Genomic DNA, 20,285 nt, shown 5'->3' on the forward strand with positions numbered 1-20,285 from the left:
CCCCACACTGGAGCAGGTAGATGCCTGAAGGAGGCTGTGGCCCCGTGGAGAGAGGAGCCCATGCTGGAGCAGGTTTTCTGGCAGGACTTGTAACCTGTGGAAGGGACCCACACTGGAGCAATTTATGAAGAACTGCAGCCGATGAGAAGGACTCAGGTTGAAGAAGTTCAAGGAGGACTGTCTCCAGTGGGAAGGGACCCCACACTGGAGCAGGAGAAGAGTGTGAGGAGTCCTCCTCCTGAGGAGGAAGGAGTGGCAGAAACAATGTGTGGTGCACTGACCACAACCCATCCCCCTGCGCTGCTGTAGGGGAGAAAGTAGAGGAATTGGGAGTAAAGTTAAGCCCAGGAAGAAGGGAAGGATGGGGGAAGTTGTTTGTAAGATTTTATTTTCTTTCTCATTACCCTACTCTCGTTTGATGGGTGATAAATTAAACTCATTTCCCCAAGTCAAGTCTGTTTTGCCCATGATGGTAATGGGTGACTGATCTCTCCCTCTTCTTATCTCGACCCACGAGCCTTTTCGTTGTACTTTCTCTTCCCAGTCCAGCTGAGGAGGGGAGTGCTAAAGAGGCTTTGGTGAGCACCTGGCATCCAGCCCAGGTCAGCCCACTACAAACTGATGTGACTGTAAGTCAAATGTAGATTTAAGCTGCTTATTCAAGGCCCTTCTATGAGAGAGACACGCGTTTCTAGTTCATCCAAACTATCCTAAGTGATAGCTCTTTCTAAGGTGCTTTATTACTTTCCTATGGCAAGAGAGTGACTGTGTGTTCCTAACGTGTAGTTTAGATGGATTCGTCACATCCACCTTTTTCATTCCCTCGGCCTTGTAGCAGCAAGGACTTTTTCTTTACCTGAGCCTCAGCTTCCCCGCTGGCAGAGCTTTTGGAGATGCTAACAGTATCATTTATGGGGTGCATATACGTGACCAGTTATGTACATAGGTCAAGCTAAAAGCCTGCAATAGAATGGATAGTAGTTACATTTTGTATTTGACTGGCCGTTCTTTTTGAAAACTTCAAGGTTTTAAATGATGTTCATACAGTGTCCTAGAGCAGAGCCATAATGGTGTAGTGTCACACTTAGAATAATTAAAATTTCTCTTAGAACACCCAGGGCCTAGAACGGAAAGCTGTAGTATGACAAAATTACAATGAGTAATTTTTTTTTTTTCGATGGTAGACTTTAAAATGTGGCAAAATCTCGGTGGCCTGGATAGCTGATCAGCCCAGGATGCTAGATTGATTGACAAACTTTTGAGAAAGTGACTGATCCCATACTTACTGTTCCAGTATTATCTTTGCAAATAATAGCACAGTGCTAAATTTTGTGATCTAGTCTTTGCAGTTCAAGGCTTATCAACACATTCCATGAACAAACATACTAGTAACAACTTGAACAAGGTTTGTCTATTGCTCTGATTTAATTTTTTTCTTTTTCTTGCAAGTAGTCCATTTGTTGCACTCAGCATTACTGTAAGCTGTTTTGTGATGAACTAAAATAAGCAAAATATGGCCTTAATTTTGCCTTGCTTTTTTTTTCCTTTCAGTGGCTGCATCAACTGCTAATTCCACAGCTGGTGCGGCCATGAATTCTTTGACTTCTCTGGGTACTCTCCAAGGATTGGCTGGAGCCACTGTTGGATTGAATAATATAAATGCACTAGCAGGTACCGTAAACAGTGAGTATTTATTGCTGTGGTGGACAGCCTTCCCCAATAATCATGCCACAAAAGCTATCAACTGTAAAGCAATGATATGATTATTTTTAATCTCTATACAAAATAAGGGGGTCAAGTTGATCTAGTTCCATTCGTGGTACCTATACAGTTCTGGAGTCTTTTAGCTTCGCTTAGTTTGCTCTGCAAAGTAAAGTCCCTTGGGTCCCTGCACAAAGACTCCTTTTCTTGCAGAGCATATGGAAGTTAAAAGAAGTGTCATTTGGGTTATCTGGGTTATAGGAGAGGCTCCCTTTTCATTTAGGGAGTCTGTCACTGGTATATCACCCCAATGTACAAAACCTCACTCAGAACGTAGTGATAAGAAAGGTTTTTGCCACGGAAGCAGTTCTTTTAAAATGTCTGTAAGGATTATCACATTGACTTGAGAGCAACATATGTTAAAAATGAAGGCGTCTTTGTCTTTTAATTGGCAAGTATAAGAGAATGATGCAGTCAGTCACCTGTAATACCAGAGCATGCACATATATCTTGTGACATCTTAAACAAACCCTGGCATCTCCAGCTACGTAGATGCCAGTAGTTGTCAGAACATTCTTCCTTGTTCTTAGCCTCGGTCAAGATTTTCCTGAAGAAGAAGGATTTTTTTTATTGTTTCTGCTATGATGACTTCACCATTGCCTGCAATAGAAGAGATTTGTCCAATTGCATTTTCCCCCTCCCTTTTTTTTAGCTGCTGTTGCTCCTTGCATTTCCTTTTGCAATGCAAGGAAGCTATTTGGTCATTGCCAGTCCATGACCCATCATAATGTACCCCCAGGAATGGATGTCCTCCTCAGTATCTCTTGCTCACTCTGATGCTCTGCATGATGTCCTTTTTGTCACTGTTACTTGGCTGCTCACCCAATCCTCTTGTTCTGTGATCTCTGGTTGTCATTGTTGGGAGTTGGGAAGGAAAGGGGCTGATGGATGTCCATGTAGCAATGTTGAGTGGTTGCATGGGGTCTTGTATAAAACAGGTCTTGCTTCTGGCAAGGACATGCGTATTTCACACAAACAACCTCATAGTAAATATGACTTAAGAACAACTAAAGAAAAGTAAGTATTAGATCCCAAAATTGCCAATGTTAGTTTCTTTTCTTATTATTACATTAATATTAAAGCAAGCCACTGAAAATCGCACGCACACATGAAAAGCTAACTTGTCTTCTCTTGTGAGCTCTCTTAGTAAGAGACCTACCTTGTCATAAGTGAGAAACCGTGAAATGTCCTTTCCCGACAAACATCATTGTGCTTTACTTGGATTATAAAAAATCACATCAAGAATGGAGTATGCCATCCCACTCCTTCCCTCCCACAAGTACTAAGAACCCAGGCACACTGGAGCACTCCAAGATAATGTCCCCTTCATCAAGACTGAGGAAGAATGAATCGCTTATGAGCTCTTGACTTTGCGTGGGAACTCTTGTGTTGCACTCCTTTTAGCAGTTCCTGCTAGGCTACAAGCAAAGAGTTTACGTTTTCTCAGCAAGCGTTTTGATGTGATGTGTGTGCAAACTTACCTGCATACATCATTTGAAGTATTGATGACATATTCACAACCTAGTACCAAATTTCAGCTTATTTTAAGCCACCATTACGTCCGTGGACTTGTACCAACAGTGGCTTCAATCTCAAATCTTCTTCATGCATGTTTTTATGGACATAGGGAGTGTACGTGCGTAGAATATCTGTATGTGTACAGCACTTACAAAATGTATGTGGATATGTCTGTCTATGTATATACATCTATGAGAGATCTACAGAGAGGAAACTGCTTCTCTACAACACAATGTTTTTGTCAAAAAGGTGGCACTGATTATCAATTTCTGGTACTTGTAATGCTGATGGAAGCAAAGCATTGTTCAAATTATAACAAGCTCCCCTGTCTATTTTAATGATCATGGAATCATAGAATGGTTTGGGTTGGAAGGGACCTCAAAGACCATCTAGTTCCAACCCCCCTGCCATGAGTAGGGACACCTGCCACTACACCAGGTTGCCCAAAGCCACATGCAACCTGGCCTTGAACACTTCCAGGTATGGGGCATCCACAGGTTCTCTGGGCAACCTGTGCCTCACCACCCTCAGAGTGAAGAAGTGAGCCTATGCTTTTCCTAGTGACCATGTCTGATCCAGTTGTTCACATTCAAACCTGCCTAGGAGTTTGTCTTTGGGAAACCTCACATTCAGTTACTCTGATGTTTCACATTATGCTGTGGTCTTAAGCACTCCAGTAAAACATTCAGACATCATTTAGTCGTGGAGGTTCCTGAAGTAATTGTGCAGAGAAGCTGGAATTGAGTGACATGCTGCTAATTGGGGAATTAACAAGAGTGATCCAAAGCACAGGTCAAGCCAAGCTTAACCCAAAAATGAATCAGAAAGTGGTACTGATTGGGCACTGATTTACACAGATGTGTTGAAGGAGATACTCTTCTGTTGAAGCCATGTCCTGCTCTGTATGTGAGAATTGCAAGGAGACTATCTTCCAAGCTGAGCTCACCAGGAGACTTTTATTTGTTTTCTGGATTCTGGCTGGGTCCATGAATAAGAAGCTGGGCTGTGGAGACTGATAATGCTCTCATTGTAGAGAGAAGCATTGTAGAAAGATGTCTGGAGGCCTTAGAAATTAAAGAAAGTAGAGTATGGTAAGTTTAACTGTCTCCAAGGGTTTGGCAACAGTTGTACGTACATGTGGGGATTCACTCAGTCTTTCCTTCCTTAAATGACAAAACATTAGATTGTCTCCTTTGGGCATGTAAATTTAAATAACGTAACTAACAAAAAGAATTATGAAATGAGGAAAAATAAATGAAAAGAGAGGAAGAGATTATTTGCAGTTTAAAAATAAGACCATGGATTCAGGATACCGGACAGCTATGACACAGTATTTGTGTGTGAACCTAGGGCAGTCACTTAGCCTTTCAGCCCCCATATTTTCCTCTGTAAAATGGAGATAAAACCATTCCTGTCAGATCTGAAGGTGCTTGGAAAGCACTTTAAGAGACCTTTGGACTTGCCAAGCATTGTCACTTCTGTATTATGTAGAGTAACTCAAAAAAGTAGAAGGCCGTAGATGAGAGACTCCGAAAGGTTATTTCACAGAAGTAAGGAAGGAACCAGAGTTCAGTATCAGACTGAGGTGCATTGGTAGAGATAATAAAGAGATGGCAGAGATGTGTGAGCGCAGCTGGACCTTGCAGATTTCATAAAAATGTAAAAAGGAGAATAGAAAAAATGTCGAGAGCTTTCTGTAGATCTCTTTTGCTCGGGAGGGAGCGTGTTCAGACACGTGCGCTGCAGTAGCGGTAGCCGTGCCCTTCCCGGGAGCGATGCGGTGAGCCGGGGCTGTCTGGCTGTTTGCTAATCTGAAATCATTTTGTGGGAAGGGGCTATTGATTCTAGGTGAAAGAGGATGCTGCCCACTGCAGCACAAAGCATGTTTATCTAATAGGCTGATGACTCACAAAAGATAACACGTTATCCTAATGCTTCCTCTGCTATCAAGTTATTTCAACACTATAATAAAAGGAGAGATACAAGCTGTTTTATCAGTAGCCTTTACTTTAACCAGTGCTGTGTGTACGCACCTGCAAGCAATGACACAAACCTGAGTACAAAAACATCAGAGCAGGTTAAGGGCAGGCTCAGGATCAAATTATTATTATTATTGTTGTTGTCGTTGTTGTTGTTGTTGTCGTTGTTGTTATGTTGAATCTGCATTTTCCAAACGTCCTGTCTTTCAGATATAAGATGCTTCACAAGCTATCTCGGTTTGCAAGTTTTTGTTTTATACCTGGAACCATTGCATAACAAATATCTGGCTCTCTTGTGCTCTGACAGAGGTTTTTGTTCACAATAGTGGCAGCCAGTGCCTCCTATCAGGATGCAGCGATGCGCTGAAGTGGGGTAGAGGGGAAAGAGAAATCTTCAAAGTGCGAGACATTTTATTAAGGAAAGGCTAAGAATATCACATCTCTCTCAAGTGTTTAGTCACACAAATTATAGTAATATCAAAAGGTATAATTTATGCAGTACAATTCTCTTAATTGGCACAGACTCTGGTGGAGCCAGAAAGGTGCCACTTGAGCAATTGTCCTGATTATCAGAGACCCATAGGAATACACTTTTCGAATCTACATAAGAGATGGAAGAAAACTAGTAGGTCAGCATCTTTATCCTCCTCTGTCAATGCAGGATAATTCCCTGCAGTATTCTTTCTATCTCTAAATTACTCATGTGATAAGGCTTATGCCACTTTCCTTGAAGATTGGTTCCCAGTCTAATAGATTTCGTTGTTAATTCGCTGTAAAGTGTCCTCTGCTTAATTTCCTCACTTTTCTCCAATTTACATATAACCCCTTATTATTGCTCTGAAGTTAAGCCCTTTATGTCTCTTCAATGCTCCTAGCTTTTGGATCTCAGTATAGGTCCACTACTCACCTCTTCATCCACCGTTTTGTCAACTGAAACACTACAAGGTTGATGCCTAAGAAATGGTCGCTGGTGGTTCTGGATGCCCCATTTTTCTGGTGACTGATCTACTGTAGCTTGAGGGGCCTGATGAAGCCATTTTAAGTTGTTTGTGAGCTGTTCACCTAAAAACTGGGGAGCATGGGATAATTAGTTATGCAGAAAACGTGGCTTAACTCTCAGTCCTGATGAGTGCTTACTCCTCCAGTTGACACAAGTCAGAGGTGTGGGCGATGAGCAGGGCTCTGAACTCTGCCACCCCTTCGACTGCCAAAGGGACTGTAGCCCTAACAGAGAAAATCACTTATTCTGGGATTTCTGAAAAAAAAAGAAATGTTAACACTGTTAATTTCAACGTGGCTCATTTAGGAGCCATGATGATGAATAGAAGCAACAGAGAGAGGCTGTAGTCCACCATCTGGTCAGAGTAGTAGAACTTCTATTGCAGACCGCACTGTTTGCCCAGATGAGGGATGCCATTTTCCACACAGCTAGCAATCCAGTCTGAAATTTCCTCTCTGGCAGTTATCCCAGTCAAATTAATCTGATATTTATCAGGGTATAGAATCACTTTAAAGAAAAAAAATTATGCGGCTCTGCTTCCAGTGAGAAGAAAGGCATTGCTAGAACCAAATGCTTTTGTTTCTTCGTGAAAGATGCCTGGTCTGGATGAAGCACTTTTAATTGCTCCAGATGTGCTGCTGTTCATCTCTTCTGGAGTAACGGGAGTAACTGGAAGAGGAAGGTGGAAGCGCAGAGCATTACGGTCCATCTTCCTACCGCAAACCTAAGGGATGAAGCCCATAATTGTATGTAGGATCATTTCAAAACACTGTTAGTTAGGGTTCCCTGCTAACTCTGCATAAGCAAAACACTCCTGATATGGTGTGATCACGTCTTGTTGATAAAGACCCTGGTGAGAAAGAGTTGGTTTCCTTACAGACTGCTTTTTCCCGGTGGTCAGCTTGCACGGATGCAGGTCAAAACAGGCCCCACTCTACAAGCTTCAGATACCCTCAGCAGAAGCACGGATGTCAAGGAGGGTGGGCAGAGAGGTTTCCAGGAGCACCGAGCTGTAGTACTTGCCAGTAGCAGGCTGCATGCGAGTCCGTTTGACTGTGCAACCCTTGTGCTGAAGTGACCCTGGCGCCAAAGTCGTGTTTCTTTGTTCTCAGTCCCCTTTGGTGAAGTGCCGAGCTGCATGCACCGCCGTCGTTGTCAGTGTCATATAATACCAACGACTTTCGGAAAGCACTAATGAACAAGTGCAATTTCTTTTCTCTATTGTTGGGTTTTTTGTAAAGTTGCTCAAATGCTCTCAGGTATGGCGGCCCTGAACGGAGGACTCGGCGCAACAGGCTTGACGAACGGTACGGCCGGCACGATGGACGCGCTCACCCAAGCCTACTCAGGAATCCAGCAGTACGCGGCTGCCGCGCTGCCCACCTTGTACAGTCAGAGCTTGTTGCAGCAGCAGAGCGCTGCGGGCAGCCAGAAGGAAGGTAAGCGCCCGCTGCCGACGGAACAAGCCCCGCGCCGAGAACGGTGTCGTGGGTTCGTAACGAAGGACCTCCAGTAGCCTAATCTTTGATTTTTTTCTTTTTTTTTCAGTTTTCTCCTGTTTAGCGTCATTATTTTCTTTAACCTCTAATGTAATTCATTTTTTAAGCATCTGTCCTTCAAGTTATACTTTACTGACCATCCTTTCTCATATAAAAGCATTTACCAACTACTGCGGAAAAAGGCACCAGTAACAAAAATCTTCCCTCTGTGGATGCCGTTCTCTCTTCTGGTTTCCATTTTCCGTGACAATGGAGTTAATCTGATTAGGTTTAAGGTTTTGAGTTAATGACGAGATCCGTTTTCGCTTTGAGTGGTTCTTTACTTAATTGTGGGTCTTGCGGGGAAGCGACTAAGTGAATGATTGCCCCCTCTCCCTGCGCCAGCAGCAAATAAACCTCAGGAAGTTACTGCTAAGAATAAATGAATACTAATTACAAGATGTTTAGGAAAATGAGGTTACCCTTTTCCCCTCTTCCGTTCCCCGGCACACTTCCCAGGCATTTTGGGGGTTTGTTTCTCTTCTCATTGCTTTCTCTCATCTTAATTTCCAGCTGATTCTAGAAGGACAGGAAAACATTGCATGCTTTCTATGATTGTATCTGTGTTGTCGCTACTGTTCTTGCCAGGGCTAAGCTTTGGAAATAAACCCAGTATATCCTCAAGAGAAGTTTTTTTTTATCCTCTTTTAAAATAGTATCTTGTACTGTTATGGGAAGTGTTTCCTAGGAAGACAAATTTGACATTCCCCCAGCTGGCTGTTGTATAGGGACACTGGAGTTAAAACATTATATTTTCTTTGTTACTTCATTTACTGCTAACAACTTGGATTATTTAAAATGAAAGGATTTTTTTCTTAATCAGCTTATTTTCCCGCATTTTTTCATGTTGTCTGCATTTATCTTCTATCTCACCCACTTTGGTAAGCGATAATAGACTATTTGACACCAGAAAGAAATTGTTTATTTGTTGACATTGTAAGATACATATCGGAGGACAGTTTGATTTTTTCATGACTATTTTAATTTGTTTCTGTTTATGAATGTTCATGTCCAGTGTAGACTTGCTTTCTATTATTATGAGTTGGCAGTATCCCTTTTAAAATACAGTCTTTTTTGTTGTATGTCTTGTTTCTGTTAGTAAGGGGCTAAGTCAAAGTGAGTAAATGCAAGTCAAAGTGAGTAAATGCCATCATTGAACACTGTCAAACTATCTTTTGTCTCTTAACATGATTTCTGATGGAATGGTGAAGAGTCTGGAGCAGTTGAGGATAAACAAGTACCAGAGAAAAATGCTATATAAATATAAAATGCTGAAGCGCAGTGAACTGCTTCATGCATATGCTCTAAACTATCGTATAAAAAGGGTTTTTTACTATTTTAAGAAATATTATTTTCTGGGAAGGATAGTTTAGTTGTGGTAGGAGGAAGTAAGTTCCAGGTGGCAATTTTTTTCCCTCTTTTCCTTTTTTTTTAGCACAAAAAACATTTAGAATCATAGAATCATAGAATGGTTAGGGCTGGAAGGGACCTTCAAAGGTCATCTAGTCCAACCCCCCTGCAAGAAACAGGGATATCTCCAACTAGATCAGGTTGCTCAGGGCCTCGTCCAACCTGGCCTTGAACGTCTCCAGGGATGGAGCATCCACCACCTCTCTGGGCAACCTGTTCCAGTGTTCTACAACTCTCATGGTAAAAAATTTTTTCCTAATATCCAATCTGAATCTACCTCCCTCTATTTTAAAACCATTACCCCTTGTCCTATCACAACTGGCCCTCCTGAATAGCCTCTCCCCATCTTTCCTGTAGGCCCCCTTGAGGTACTGGAAGACCGCTATAAGGTCACCCCGGAGCCTCCTCTTCTCCAGGCTGAACAGCCCCAACTCTTTCAGCCTGTCCTCATAGGAAAGGTGCTCCAGCCCTCTTATCATCTTCGTGGCCCTCCTCTGGACCCTCTCCAACTGGTCCATGTCCTTCTTACGTTGGGGGCTCCAGAACTGTATTTTTGTATTTTTAAAAACATTTTTATTCCAATCCCCCTGATCTTGGGCAAGCATTTCAGCCTTTTCCTTCAGGCTGAAAGAGAACAGCCAGCCTAGTTCCTCTGCTATGGGAGAGGTGAAGCATAGTGACTGTTGCCAAAGATACTCCATAAATCTGATGCATGCTTTCCTCTTCCTCTCCAGAAAACCAAGGACATCACATCTGAGGCACCCTTAGGTTCCATTAAGCAAGGAAATACTTAAACAGGTTGCTCTAGATGTGTCTTTACCAGAAATGTTTGTTCCCTTCGTGTACCACTTATGCTCCCAGTGTCTGCATGGGAAGGCCACGTGTCTGACTCCATCATAGATCATATGCTTCCAGGTGTCCATTGCTCGTTTCCAGTATGTTATTGTAAAGGAGAAATTGAGCTGGGCCAAGAGTAACCTACTAGCACTAGGACAGGTGTTTAAACCAGCAGCACTAATAATGTGTAAGTCAAATGTGTAGGTCAAATTTTGGCTATAAGAAGACTATTCAAAGCGCCTTTGAGTTTCACCTTTGTTTGCAAACTTAACTTTGTCTAAAGCCATTTTCATTTCAATCCAACTACTTTATTTTGAATTTTTTTCAAAAAATTATTTTACAAAGTTTCTTTCCGGAGAGAGAGCTTTCTATGGAGAATTTATATTAAAAAAAAAAAAAAACAAAAACAAAACAAAAAAAAACCAAAAAACACAAAAAACACACCACCACTGTCACTTTGAAATGAGTCAGTACAAATTTAATTCTGAGTATCTTTCTCTCTCTGACTTACTGATTTCCAAGTCGCGAGGTTTCCTTTGTCTTACACTTTATATTCGCATCCCCACCAGTTTCATGTCCTTTGAATTTAAATCTGCAATACTCAAATCTGAGCTCAGCTTATTGCATTTCCATAAGTTCCCACAACTAGAATTAAACCAACAAGCCCATGCAGGTGTTTGAGGCAGCAGAGGACTCCTTGTGCAGTTATTGGAGTATTTTAAGAGAGTAATACATTGTATACCTGTTTTCCTAACCCTAATTATACTGAAGACACTCGTGTAAATTGAAGAAAGAGGCTGCAGTTTAACTTCTTCTTTAGTAGAGTTATCAAGCAAACACTTTTCAAAATAGGATGCTCTAAAGAGCTGCATTTCAGCTCTGTTCCTTTGATGATCCACTTGCTTTTGTTCCTTCAAAGCTGGAAAGTGAAATTCTTTCTGACCATCACTTTCAGTAAGTATTATGGAAAAATAGATTAGATACAGCTCTTGTAATAGCTACTTTCATACGGGTTTTTTTCTGTTTGTTTTCCTAAAGGTCCAGAAGGGGCAAACCTCTTTATTTACCACCTCCCCCAGGAGTTTGGAGACCAGGACATTCTGCAGATGTTCATGCCTTTTGGAAATGTTATCTCTGCTAAAGTCTTCATTGACAAACAGACCAATCTGAGCAAGTGCTTTGGTATGTCACATTTAATAAATCAAATAGTAAAAACCACATGCACTCTACTGAAAAGGGGCCAGGAAAGAAAATTAACAGCAATGTGAGAAATGTCATACTGGAATCTTATTTCAAAAATAATGGACTGTAAATCCTCAAATGAGCAGGAAGATGCACAGACAAACTAATTCTAACTAAAAATTGGATATGAAGAAACAATAATAATCTTCCAGTCTGACATCTCGCATGAATGTGTCAAGTACATGAAACTAATTACACCCTATGTGGGGGAATGTCATTTAGTATACTATTAAACTGCCTTATTATGGATACCTAATTATTCTCTATTGTATAGCTGAGCCACTTAAAAACGCTCTATGTTTAACCCATTACTTCTACATTTCAGGAATTTCTTTCTTCTGAATTAAGTACGAGATTTTGCAATTAGTGATTGAATGGTGTGTACGTGTAGTTCAGAACACTTTACAGACAGTTGATGTCTAGATATGCAGCTCCAGCTGTTGCAGGCGGGCTCCAATGTGTTATGGAAGGTGGCATCTCCCCTTACCTTAGGTCAAGGATGAAGGGAGCCTCACGAGCGCGGTGTCAGGTTTCCCAGAGAACACTTTAAGCTGCCAGAAACAGAGGAGAAGATGATATGTTGGTATAAAACAAGTTCCAGGGTTGATTAAGTGGGCTGATGTCCTTTGAGTAGCGTAGATTTCAGTTCAGTGCTTTGATGGAGTGGAGTATAGAATGTAAGCGAGTGGCAATCTGTTAGAGCATTGATCTGATAACTGTGGTCTTGTGCAAGACATAAGAAGAGTCTAGGAGGAGGATAGAATCTCTTAAAGATAAGTTTTCTAAGGTTTGACCTAAAATATTGGGGCTGAAAGAGTGACAATTCTTTCCCAGAGTATGTATGACAAAAGAGGAACCAGTCCAGACAAGCCCCTAGTTTCCAAAACTTCTTTGTACTGACAGTGTTGTTCTTTGCACGGCATCATCCCTTAATTTTGAAGTGTCCCCATTTGAAGTGTCCCTATTAGCCATAATACCTGTTTCTTAGCTTACATATCATTATTTTTTTTAAAATCTAGATTTTGTTGAAATATGTCTGTCTAAGGACTTGTCTCCACAAGCACCGTTTGGGAACAGCTATTGGGCTTTTAACCCATCTTGAAAAGGTTTGAATTTATCTAAACAGACAGTACTCAAACAGGAGGAGAATTCATCGAGTTACTCAGAAATACCTACTGCACTGGAGTTCAAGCCTTCCACAATCTTGAGTGTTATTCACCTGATGACAAGCCCTAAGTACGCTTGGAAAGTTAATTTAGTTTAGAGAAAGGGTACAACATTCTTTTTGCATTTTTCCATAGTCTTTCAGGCCGTTTTCAAAGTATTCACCTCTTTAATCTTTACAAAAAATTGTTCTTATCTAGACTAATATCGTCCAGCATGTTTCTGCAATGGGTTAAAAAAGTCCCTGAGGCTGTAGCAAATTTGAAAAGTGAAATTGAAATGGACTCCTTATTGATCTGGAGCCAGTTCAGTTAGCATGTTGGGGTGACAAAATCGTTGTTGAGGTCTCCAGGAATCTTGATGAAATGTCAAATCAAGCTATGTTAATCGAAACGCAGCAATTGTAGTGGCTGCTGAAAGAATGTAGATTAGTTTGGGCAGGCGGCTCAATTCATCAGCTTGCTTCCCACACTTGCTTTTTGTGGGTTTCCTTTTACTCTTTGATTACCTACTTACACATTTGTCTGGATTCATGGGACACAATTACCTAACTTAGAGTGATGCACTGAGGTTATCTTCTTTGAGGGAAAATGAAGGGGTCAACACCCAACAGATGGCGTCCTCCTCTATCTTTTTGGCGTTAGTCAGCTTTCACTAACATTTCAATTTCTCATTCTTCCTCCCCAGATATTCTGCCACCAGTGAGAGAGTTCTGCTTTAAAAACAAAAAATACCACAGTGGCAGAGGAAGTTGAGATTTTCTGATTCAGTAGGTGACTACGTGTGTGATGCTGCTAATCACAGGCAAAGCCAGAATTAATCCTGCTAGTTTAACATACTGGCATACTCTGTATGTACCTCCTCAGCTTTAATAGCAAGAGTCGTCTATTTGTTGTTTCAGTCCCATATTTGTGTTTTAAAAAGCTTTATTTTTTTCTCTGTCCTCTCACTTTAAAAACTAGGATAATAGTGCATCTGAAGAACCTGTTTCTCTCCCGTATCATTAATGGTCGTTGCTCTTGGTACAGTTTGGGTTTGTTTTTTTTGTTTGGTTGGTTTGGTCTTTTTTTCTCTTGTAATAATGACAATAGTAATCATAATAATTGTAATGTTTTGCACATGCTTGGTGCTTTCTACTCTGGAGTTTCCAATCTCCTGGAGGAGGAAGTCAAATTACAGATGAGGACAGGTTAAACACCAGAAAGGTGAAAAGATTGTCCAAGACTGTCCACTGGAAGAATTGGGAAGGGAAGGTGCATTCTGAGTGAGTCACAGGGTAGTGCTACACAGTGATGAACTTTGATGTAACACTGCTTCTCAAAATGAAAAATTACTTTTCTTTGCAGAAAATGGACTTTGGCATTATTTGGTTTCTTGTCCACCTCAAATGAATACTACAAAGATTAAATGATGATGAGGATGACAGGACAGTCTGTTTACGCCTGGAAGTGCTCTGCTATGAATTCTCATGAGCTCTAGTTGATTCAGCAGACACAGGGTTTCACTCTTCAAGCTTATCTCTCACCTGTCATAAACCTTAAAATAACAGAAATAAGAGATGTAAAAGTAAGGCAAGGGAGGGGGGATCCAATGACATCAGAGCATAGATGCCATCTGCCTCATAGCAAAATTGCTACTCGAGTGATTAAAGATATTTATCCTGGTTGTAGAGATACCTAGAGATTTAAAACAAAAATCAGAATTGTCATGACAGGGTCTTTGAAAATTGATAAGAAACATCATCTCGTCCCCATGTAACCTGCGGTTTAAATTTCAGACAAAAAAAAAAAAAGATGAACGAGTGCAATCAGAAAAAGATAAATAAAGGGAAAGAATGCCAGATTCCTCTGTAAGCTTTATAAATGAAGGTTGTCGATAAGAGAGAAGATGAAAGTGTAACAGGCTAATGTAGATACAGCATTCTGTGTAAAGAGACAAATTGTGAATCAGAATAACAACTGAATGATAAAGGCGGATTCCACTGATGCAGCGCAGAGGTTGTATGTTTGAATTTGTGGCTGAGTCAAGGAAACTAATAAGGAGACATAGAATGAGGTGATTTGTCTCATCCCCCTGGAAGGTGAGCATAGCCTGAGCTAATTGTTCTTCTGTCGTCAGTGGAGGTGTCTAAATTGGTGACATGAATGGTGGGTAGAAAAGCCATCTCTGGGTGTGCTTGCTTCTCTTCTGTCACCATTCATAGGTGCCATCTAAGTGACCAGTTTAGATCAGCTGCTTAACTCGCAGGTGGCTAAAACTAGCTAAGAAGAAAAGGAACTAAGGTGATGAGTTCATAGCAGAAGACCATTCTGAATGCACTGAAGAGAACAAAGTGAAAGTCAGGAAAGCTGTAGAGGAAAATGCTGAATTGTCAAGGCAGGTAAGAGTAGCTACATCTTACTTGTGGAGCACCTGCCTGAAAGGTGCTATAGGTGCCTTCCAACTCATGGTAGATCTCTTTTCTATCCCTGAGGCAATCCTAGAGCTAAAGGCTGAGATCTGTGGGCTGATGGAAGTAGACACAGGAGTGCAGTGCTAAGACAGTGATTGGAGTCATGTAAACAGATAAGGTCTCCTAGAAGAAAATAGGGAAAACAAGGAAGGAACAAAAGGAAGAGAGCGATGAAGCTCCTCAGGATATGGCAGTAATATTAAGAGGAAATGATCAACCAGAGAAAGCGAGGAGGTGACAAGAGTTACTAAGACCAAGGAAGGTATGGAAGAACATTTATTATCCCTTAAGGAGGTAACAAATAATCAACCACAGAACAACATGAATAGAGCATATTGGCTTTAGCCAGGAGAAGGTCTGAAGAGATTTAAGTGAGAGGTGGTTTTGAGTGGAAGGAGCAGAAGTTAGCCTGAATTGTCAGAGAAGAGTCTTAAGTTAAATAGTTTGGTGAAGTTGATTTAAGGTGAAACCATAGGGAAGGTCTATGAAGGAGGGCAACCAGACGAGGACCAGATGACTTGATAAGAGGGGTTTTTTCTTTACAATGGGGAAAGTGTATCATTCTGACACTGAAGATGGAAGAGGGCAGCAGTGCAAGGTAAGCAAAAGCTGTAAAAGAACAGGTTAAGATGGTGTAAAAAGAGGTTATGAATCAGGTTAAAGAGGTTGTGAATCAGAAAAGTACACAGGCACTAAGCACAAATGAAGAAACCTGGTAGAAGAGAGGCACTGGGTAGCCTGTGTGTTAGGATGGAAAACAAAGTGTGTGGGATCCATGCTTTTAACAGAGTGAAGGGATACGTGTTAAGGCAAATTCAAGTGGAAAGAAGAGGGAACATTTCAAAGCAGATGCATAATACAGGCTGAGTACAGTAGTAATTAGCCAGAGCTGAGGCAGAGCAGCAGTTAGGCGAGCTTTGCAATTACATGTGGGAGGCCCAGATATGAAAATGAATTTGAGCTTCCAGAATCACGGAGATTTGAGTCCATTATGAACAGAGCATTTTAGTCTCTCGGGGAAAAGAAAGCTGAGCCAGGCCAGCTATTCTGAATTACCCGAGCAAGCATTATCCCCCTAGTTAGTGCTCGCAACCAAGGAGCAGAAGATCTAGAGTTCTCGTCAAGCCCTGCCATTGTCTTTACGACGCTGCTTAATTTTGATGCTTGCATACCCCTTTGGGGAGCAAGAGGATGAATTAATTAACATTTAATGTACCTAGAGATCTCAAACTGGAAGGAGCTGTAAAAATACAAAATATTAATACTTCAACTGTCCTAGGCTAAGCCCAAGGAGATGTTTCGTAGCACACAGGATCGGTACACAAGAACTTGCATTCAGGTGTGCAAGTGTGGGTAGGCATCTAAGTTTGGGGTTTGTTTCTGTAACCAGGCGTTCTGTTTCAGCTTCACATCTGCAAACTGGCCGAATGGTACTTCCTAATAGACTGGGAGGTGTGTGTGTAGATATTACAGTGAAAAGTGTCCCAGTAATAAATATATTCGGTCTCTCAGGTAGGTAGATAAACAACATATTGGGAACTGCATTGCACCAAAACTGGCCAGCCGCATCCCAGCTGGTAAAGAAACACTGCGAAGGTAAAGGGGAAAGCAAAGCAAACGGGAGAGGAAATGGGATACAAAGTGTGATCAAAGAACTAAGTGAAAGTGAGGTAAATGTGTCAAATAAATAGTGATAATAAAATCCTAACAAAACGCCTTTTGACATTTGTTCTAACCTATAGTTCGCTTTCTCTCCCGCCTCCGTTCTGTGTCTCGTAGGTTTTGTTAGCTATGACAATCCAGTCTCTGCACAAGCTGCTATCCAGGCTATGAACGGCTTTCAGATTGGCATGAAACGCTTGAAGGTTCAGCTGAAACGCTCCAAAAATGACAGCAAACCTTACTGATCTTAACCCCAGATGCTTACTGCTCTTGTTTTAGCTTTCTTAGGGTAAGTCCCATGAGCAAACCTGTCCTCTGCAGGGGGGTTAAGAAAGAACATATAGCCAACCTTCACCAAGAGACAGTTATTTTTACAGTTACCACTTCCATTTCCCCACTTGTCCTTATTACACTTGGCTCCCATTTCCTTGCCAAGTAATTACTGAGTTGTGTTACTGTATTTTGTTTTGCAGCATAATTTATCTCCTTTTTGGAAAAAAAAAAAAAATGTCTTGAAATTCAAAGCAACACACACACACACACATTGAAAAAAATGTGCAATTTAACTCTGTGAACCCTGGTGCCGTTAGCACACAATAAAAGTTGTTTTCTATGGATGGATCGTATTCTACCAGGGTGGCACCAGCAGTTTATAGGTTAAACAAAATGGCCTCGTGCCAGTTGAAGCACTTCTTTTGCAACAAAAATTGAAACAAGTCTTTCCACTACATCAACTTGTCTTTTGAGAAGATTTGATTTTTTTTTTTCAGTTCAAATCAACGTGTTGTTATATATTAGTCTGATTTTACACTGGTCGTCTTTATATTTCACTTTTTTTTAAGTTCTTGTTTTTTTGGAAAGGATTAATGTAAAAAAGATTTAGAGATCTGTTTCTAAAGCTACAGGGTTTAAAATAAAAAAAAAATAAAATGAGTGACAATACTTGATGTTTCTTGAGAGATAAATTTAATAATAATAAAAAAAAAAAGAAAGCCACAGGCCTGTAAATTTTATTTGTAAAAAGCATTTCTATTTTTATACAAAATTTTTACTGCCTCAGAAATAATGGAAGTTATTTATTGCCTATTGTTAACTTATTGGATACCTAAAGAGCAGCTCTCTATGCTAGCTAGATCCTTTGAAGTAGTCTCTAGAGTAATTGTGCCAAGAATGGGCGCTTTTTCACTGTTGAACCCTACACCCTTTACAGTTCACGCTTTTATCCTCTTGTTTGTATTTGTCTGGTTATTTTGTTCGTAGTTTCCATTACCTAGTTTAAAGTTCAGTTGTCTGACCTTTTTTTCTCCCCCTCCCCGTACCTTTCTGTTACGTTTGTAGAAACTGGTTCTTTCCTCTCTTTTCTCCCCAAAGAGGAATCCAATCTCTCTGACTCCTTTCAGATGGATTCTTTTGGGGTTCCATTGTGCTCTTGTTGACAAGTATTGTAAGTTAATGCAAATTATGTGAACGGCTCATAGACTCTACTGATAAAAGATTTGCATTAGTTTTCTCCTGCACCCATAAAAGTGATTTTGTTTGTGCTGCACAGATTCTATGTAACTTTTTTTCCTCTTCCTTGTTTTTTCCCTAGACATCTCCATGCCCGTTAGCCCATCGTTTGCCTAGCATGTCCCTGTGGCGTCTCAAAAAAAAAAAAAAGTTTCATCGTCCCGTCATTGTTTCTGATGTCTTTCTGACCTCACATCATATTTGGTTCTCCTACTGACCTTTGATCTAGTTTGACCTTTGAAATTTGCATGTGACCTCATCTAGCTATGAATTCTGGGAAGTCAATGTGAAAAAACATTGCTGCATTCATGCAAGACTGAAATTTATTATTAGATAAATTAATGATAGGATTTAAAAACAACCTGTGGCAAAATGTTTTTTCTTTCTTTCCTTATTTTGGTTTTCTTTTTTCCTTTGGGTTTTTTTTTTTGTTTGGATTTTTCGTTTTGTTTTGTTTTGTTTTGTTTTTCATTTCGTAAAAAAAAAATAAAAAAAAAAAACAGACTTGAAAGTATTATACAGGGATTGGCATTCTGCCTGGTCACTGGTGACAATAGCAATATGTGTCCAGAGGCACAGAATGTTGGTTTCTAACAGACTACTTCCAAAACAGTTTGAGAAATAAAACTGTCTGATTTTAAGTCTCTAGAGGTCTGTAATAGTTTTTACATTTTTCAGGCAGTGTAAAGTTTTTTGATAAGGCCATTTTAGGTGGCTCACTTTCTCATTAAAGTATATATATAGAACCACTTTTTGTAGATTAGTATAAGAAAATATTTACCCTGTTTTAGGGCAAATGCTACCTACTTGTGTCACCTTTTGCTGAACTGACTCACAGTTAGACAATCCATGGTTTAATGCACATGAAATTACCTATATTTTATACTGTTTCAATGTACAGAAGAAAGGTTACTGTAAAATGTGTTACGTTGGTGCTTCTGTGAATTAAGTTGTGGTTTCATCATGAGTCTTATGGTCTTAAGTGTTCTATGTTTATAAAAGACGAGTTTGAAATTGGTTTACTTGAACAACGAACAAAAGCAAGATTTAAAAAAAAAAAACACAAAAAAAAGTTGTTTGCTTAAAAAAAAAAAAAAAAAAGAATTTCATGTGAAAAATGAAAAAATATTCCAGAATAAGTTTGTGTTGGCTTGTGACGCATTGATGTCATTTTTTTATTGTGAACAATTTAGATGTGTTTGTGTTCAGCAAAATGTGATCGGTTTTTCTTTTAAAGAAAAAAAAGAAATCAGTGAAACTATAGTGCCAAATTCCAAAGGTACTTTCTTCCTAGAGCTTCAGTGTGTTTCTTGTGTGAAGTAATTTGATAACATGGGTATTTTATTATGTGTTTTGTATAAATCCCTAATATTTAAAGAAAAAAGAGGTTAAAAAGTTTGTTAACTTGCTATCCTGTGGTCTTGTTGCCTGAAATTGTTATTGTTTGTTATTTCTCTTTGATGTTTTTTGTAAAACATTGTATAAGTGCCCATGTTTCACTTTTTTAACCACTCTGCACACATCAATGCTGTGAAAGCAAACCTCACTATGTATTTTCTTCATATTGTATGGAAACCTCTAAGGTGAGAAAGTTTTGAACTTTTAACCCTTTCCACCCAGAGCTGTCTTGAGTGTTAATACCTTTTATACATTCACCATTTTGCTGTTTATTTTTATATATATATCTATATCTATAAATATATATATACTTAGTTTTTTGTGGTTTATTTAATACATGGTTGAAATCAGAACAATGCACAGGGCAGATCTGAAGGACAAAAATATTTTACTGCTGTCTAAATTTCTTCTGTATCTATAACTAAAATTATTTAAAACAGTAATTAACTTGTGGTTTCCTTTTTAGATTTCGGGGATTTTGTCTTTTCTTAAAGAGCTTTTAATATGCTGCTGGAATATGCTATTCAGTATTAATAAAATAAAAGAAAAAGAAAACAATTCTTTAATTATCTATTGTGTGAGCCGCTCCCAGACAGGAGTGGTAAATCCACCATTTGAAAATCGTGAGGATAAAAAAAAGAAATAAATAATATTTTTGTAATTTAAATAAATGAATTTTTGCTTAAATCAGATGCACTAGATCTTCCTGGGTGAAAATTCAGCGTGCACTGCAGTTAAACTACTTTTTATGGATAAAGTTTACATACACTGTAATGTTTGGTGTTATCTGCCATTATTTGTGACGGCAATATATC

At 39.8% G+C, this 20,285-nt stretch overlaps 1 protein-coding gene across 8 annotated transcripts in view; it reads left to right on the plus strand.

Moving 5' to 3' along the window:
* Window positions 1–16,819, plus strand: part of CELF2 (CUGBP Elav-like family member 2) — a 273,325-nt gene extending 256,506 nt beyond the window's left edge. For 2 of the 8 annotated variants that reach the window (XM_086609779.1, XM_086609782.1), the window contains exons 10-13: window positions 1,552–1,683; window positions 7,518–7,697; window positions 11,082–11,225; window positions 16,681–16,819. In XM_086609779.1, coding sequence (XP_086465905.1) covers window positions 1,552–1,683; window positions 7,518–7,697; window positions 11,082–11,225; window positions 16,681–16,808 — 584 coding nt within the window. In that variant the 3' untranslated portion in view covers window positions 16,809–16,819. Of the gene's footprint in view, window positions 1–1,551; window positions 1,684–7,499; window positions 7,698–11,081; window positions 11,226–16,680 lie in introns of all 8 variants that reach the window. The other 6 variants (XM_086609778.1, XM_086609781.1, XM_086609777.1 and 3 more) reach the window with 4 other exon arrangements.
* The last annotated feature ends 3,466 nt before the right edge of the window (window positions 16,820–20,285 follow it).

Source organism: Tauraco erythrolophus, chromosome 4 (assembly GCF_009769465.1).
Source record: "Tauraco erythrolophus isolate bTauEry1 chromosome 4, bTauEry1.pri, whole genome shotgun sequence".
In the NCBI taxonomy this organism is placed as follows: domain Eukaryota; kingdom Metazoa; phylum Chordata; class Aves; order Musophagiformes; family Musophagidae; genus Tauraco; species Tauraco erythrolophus.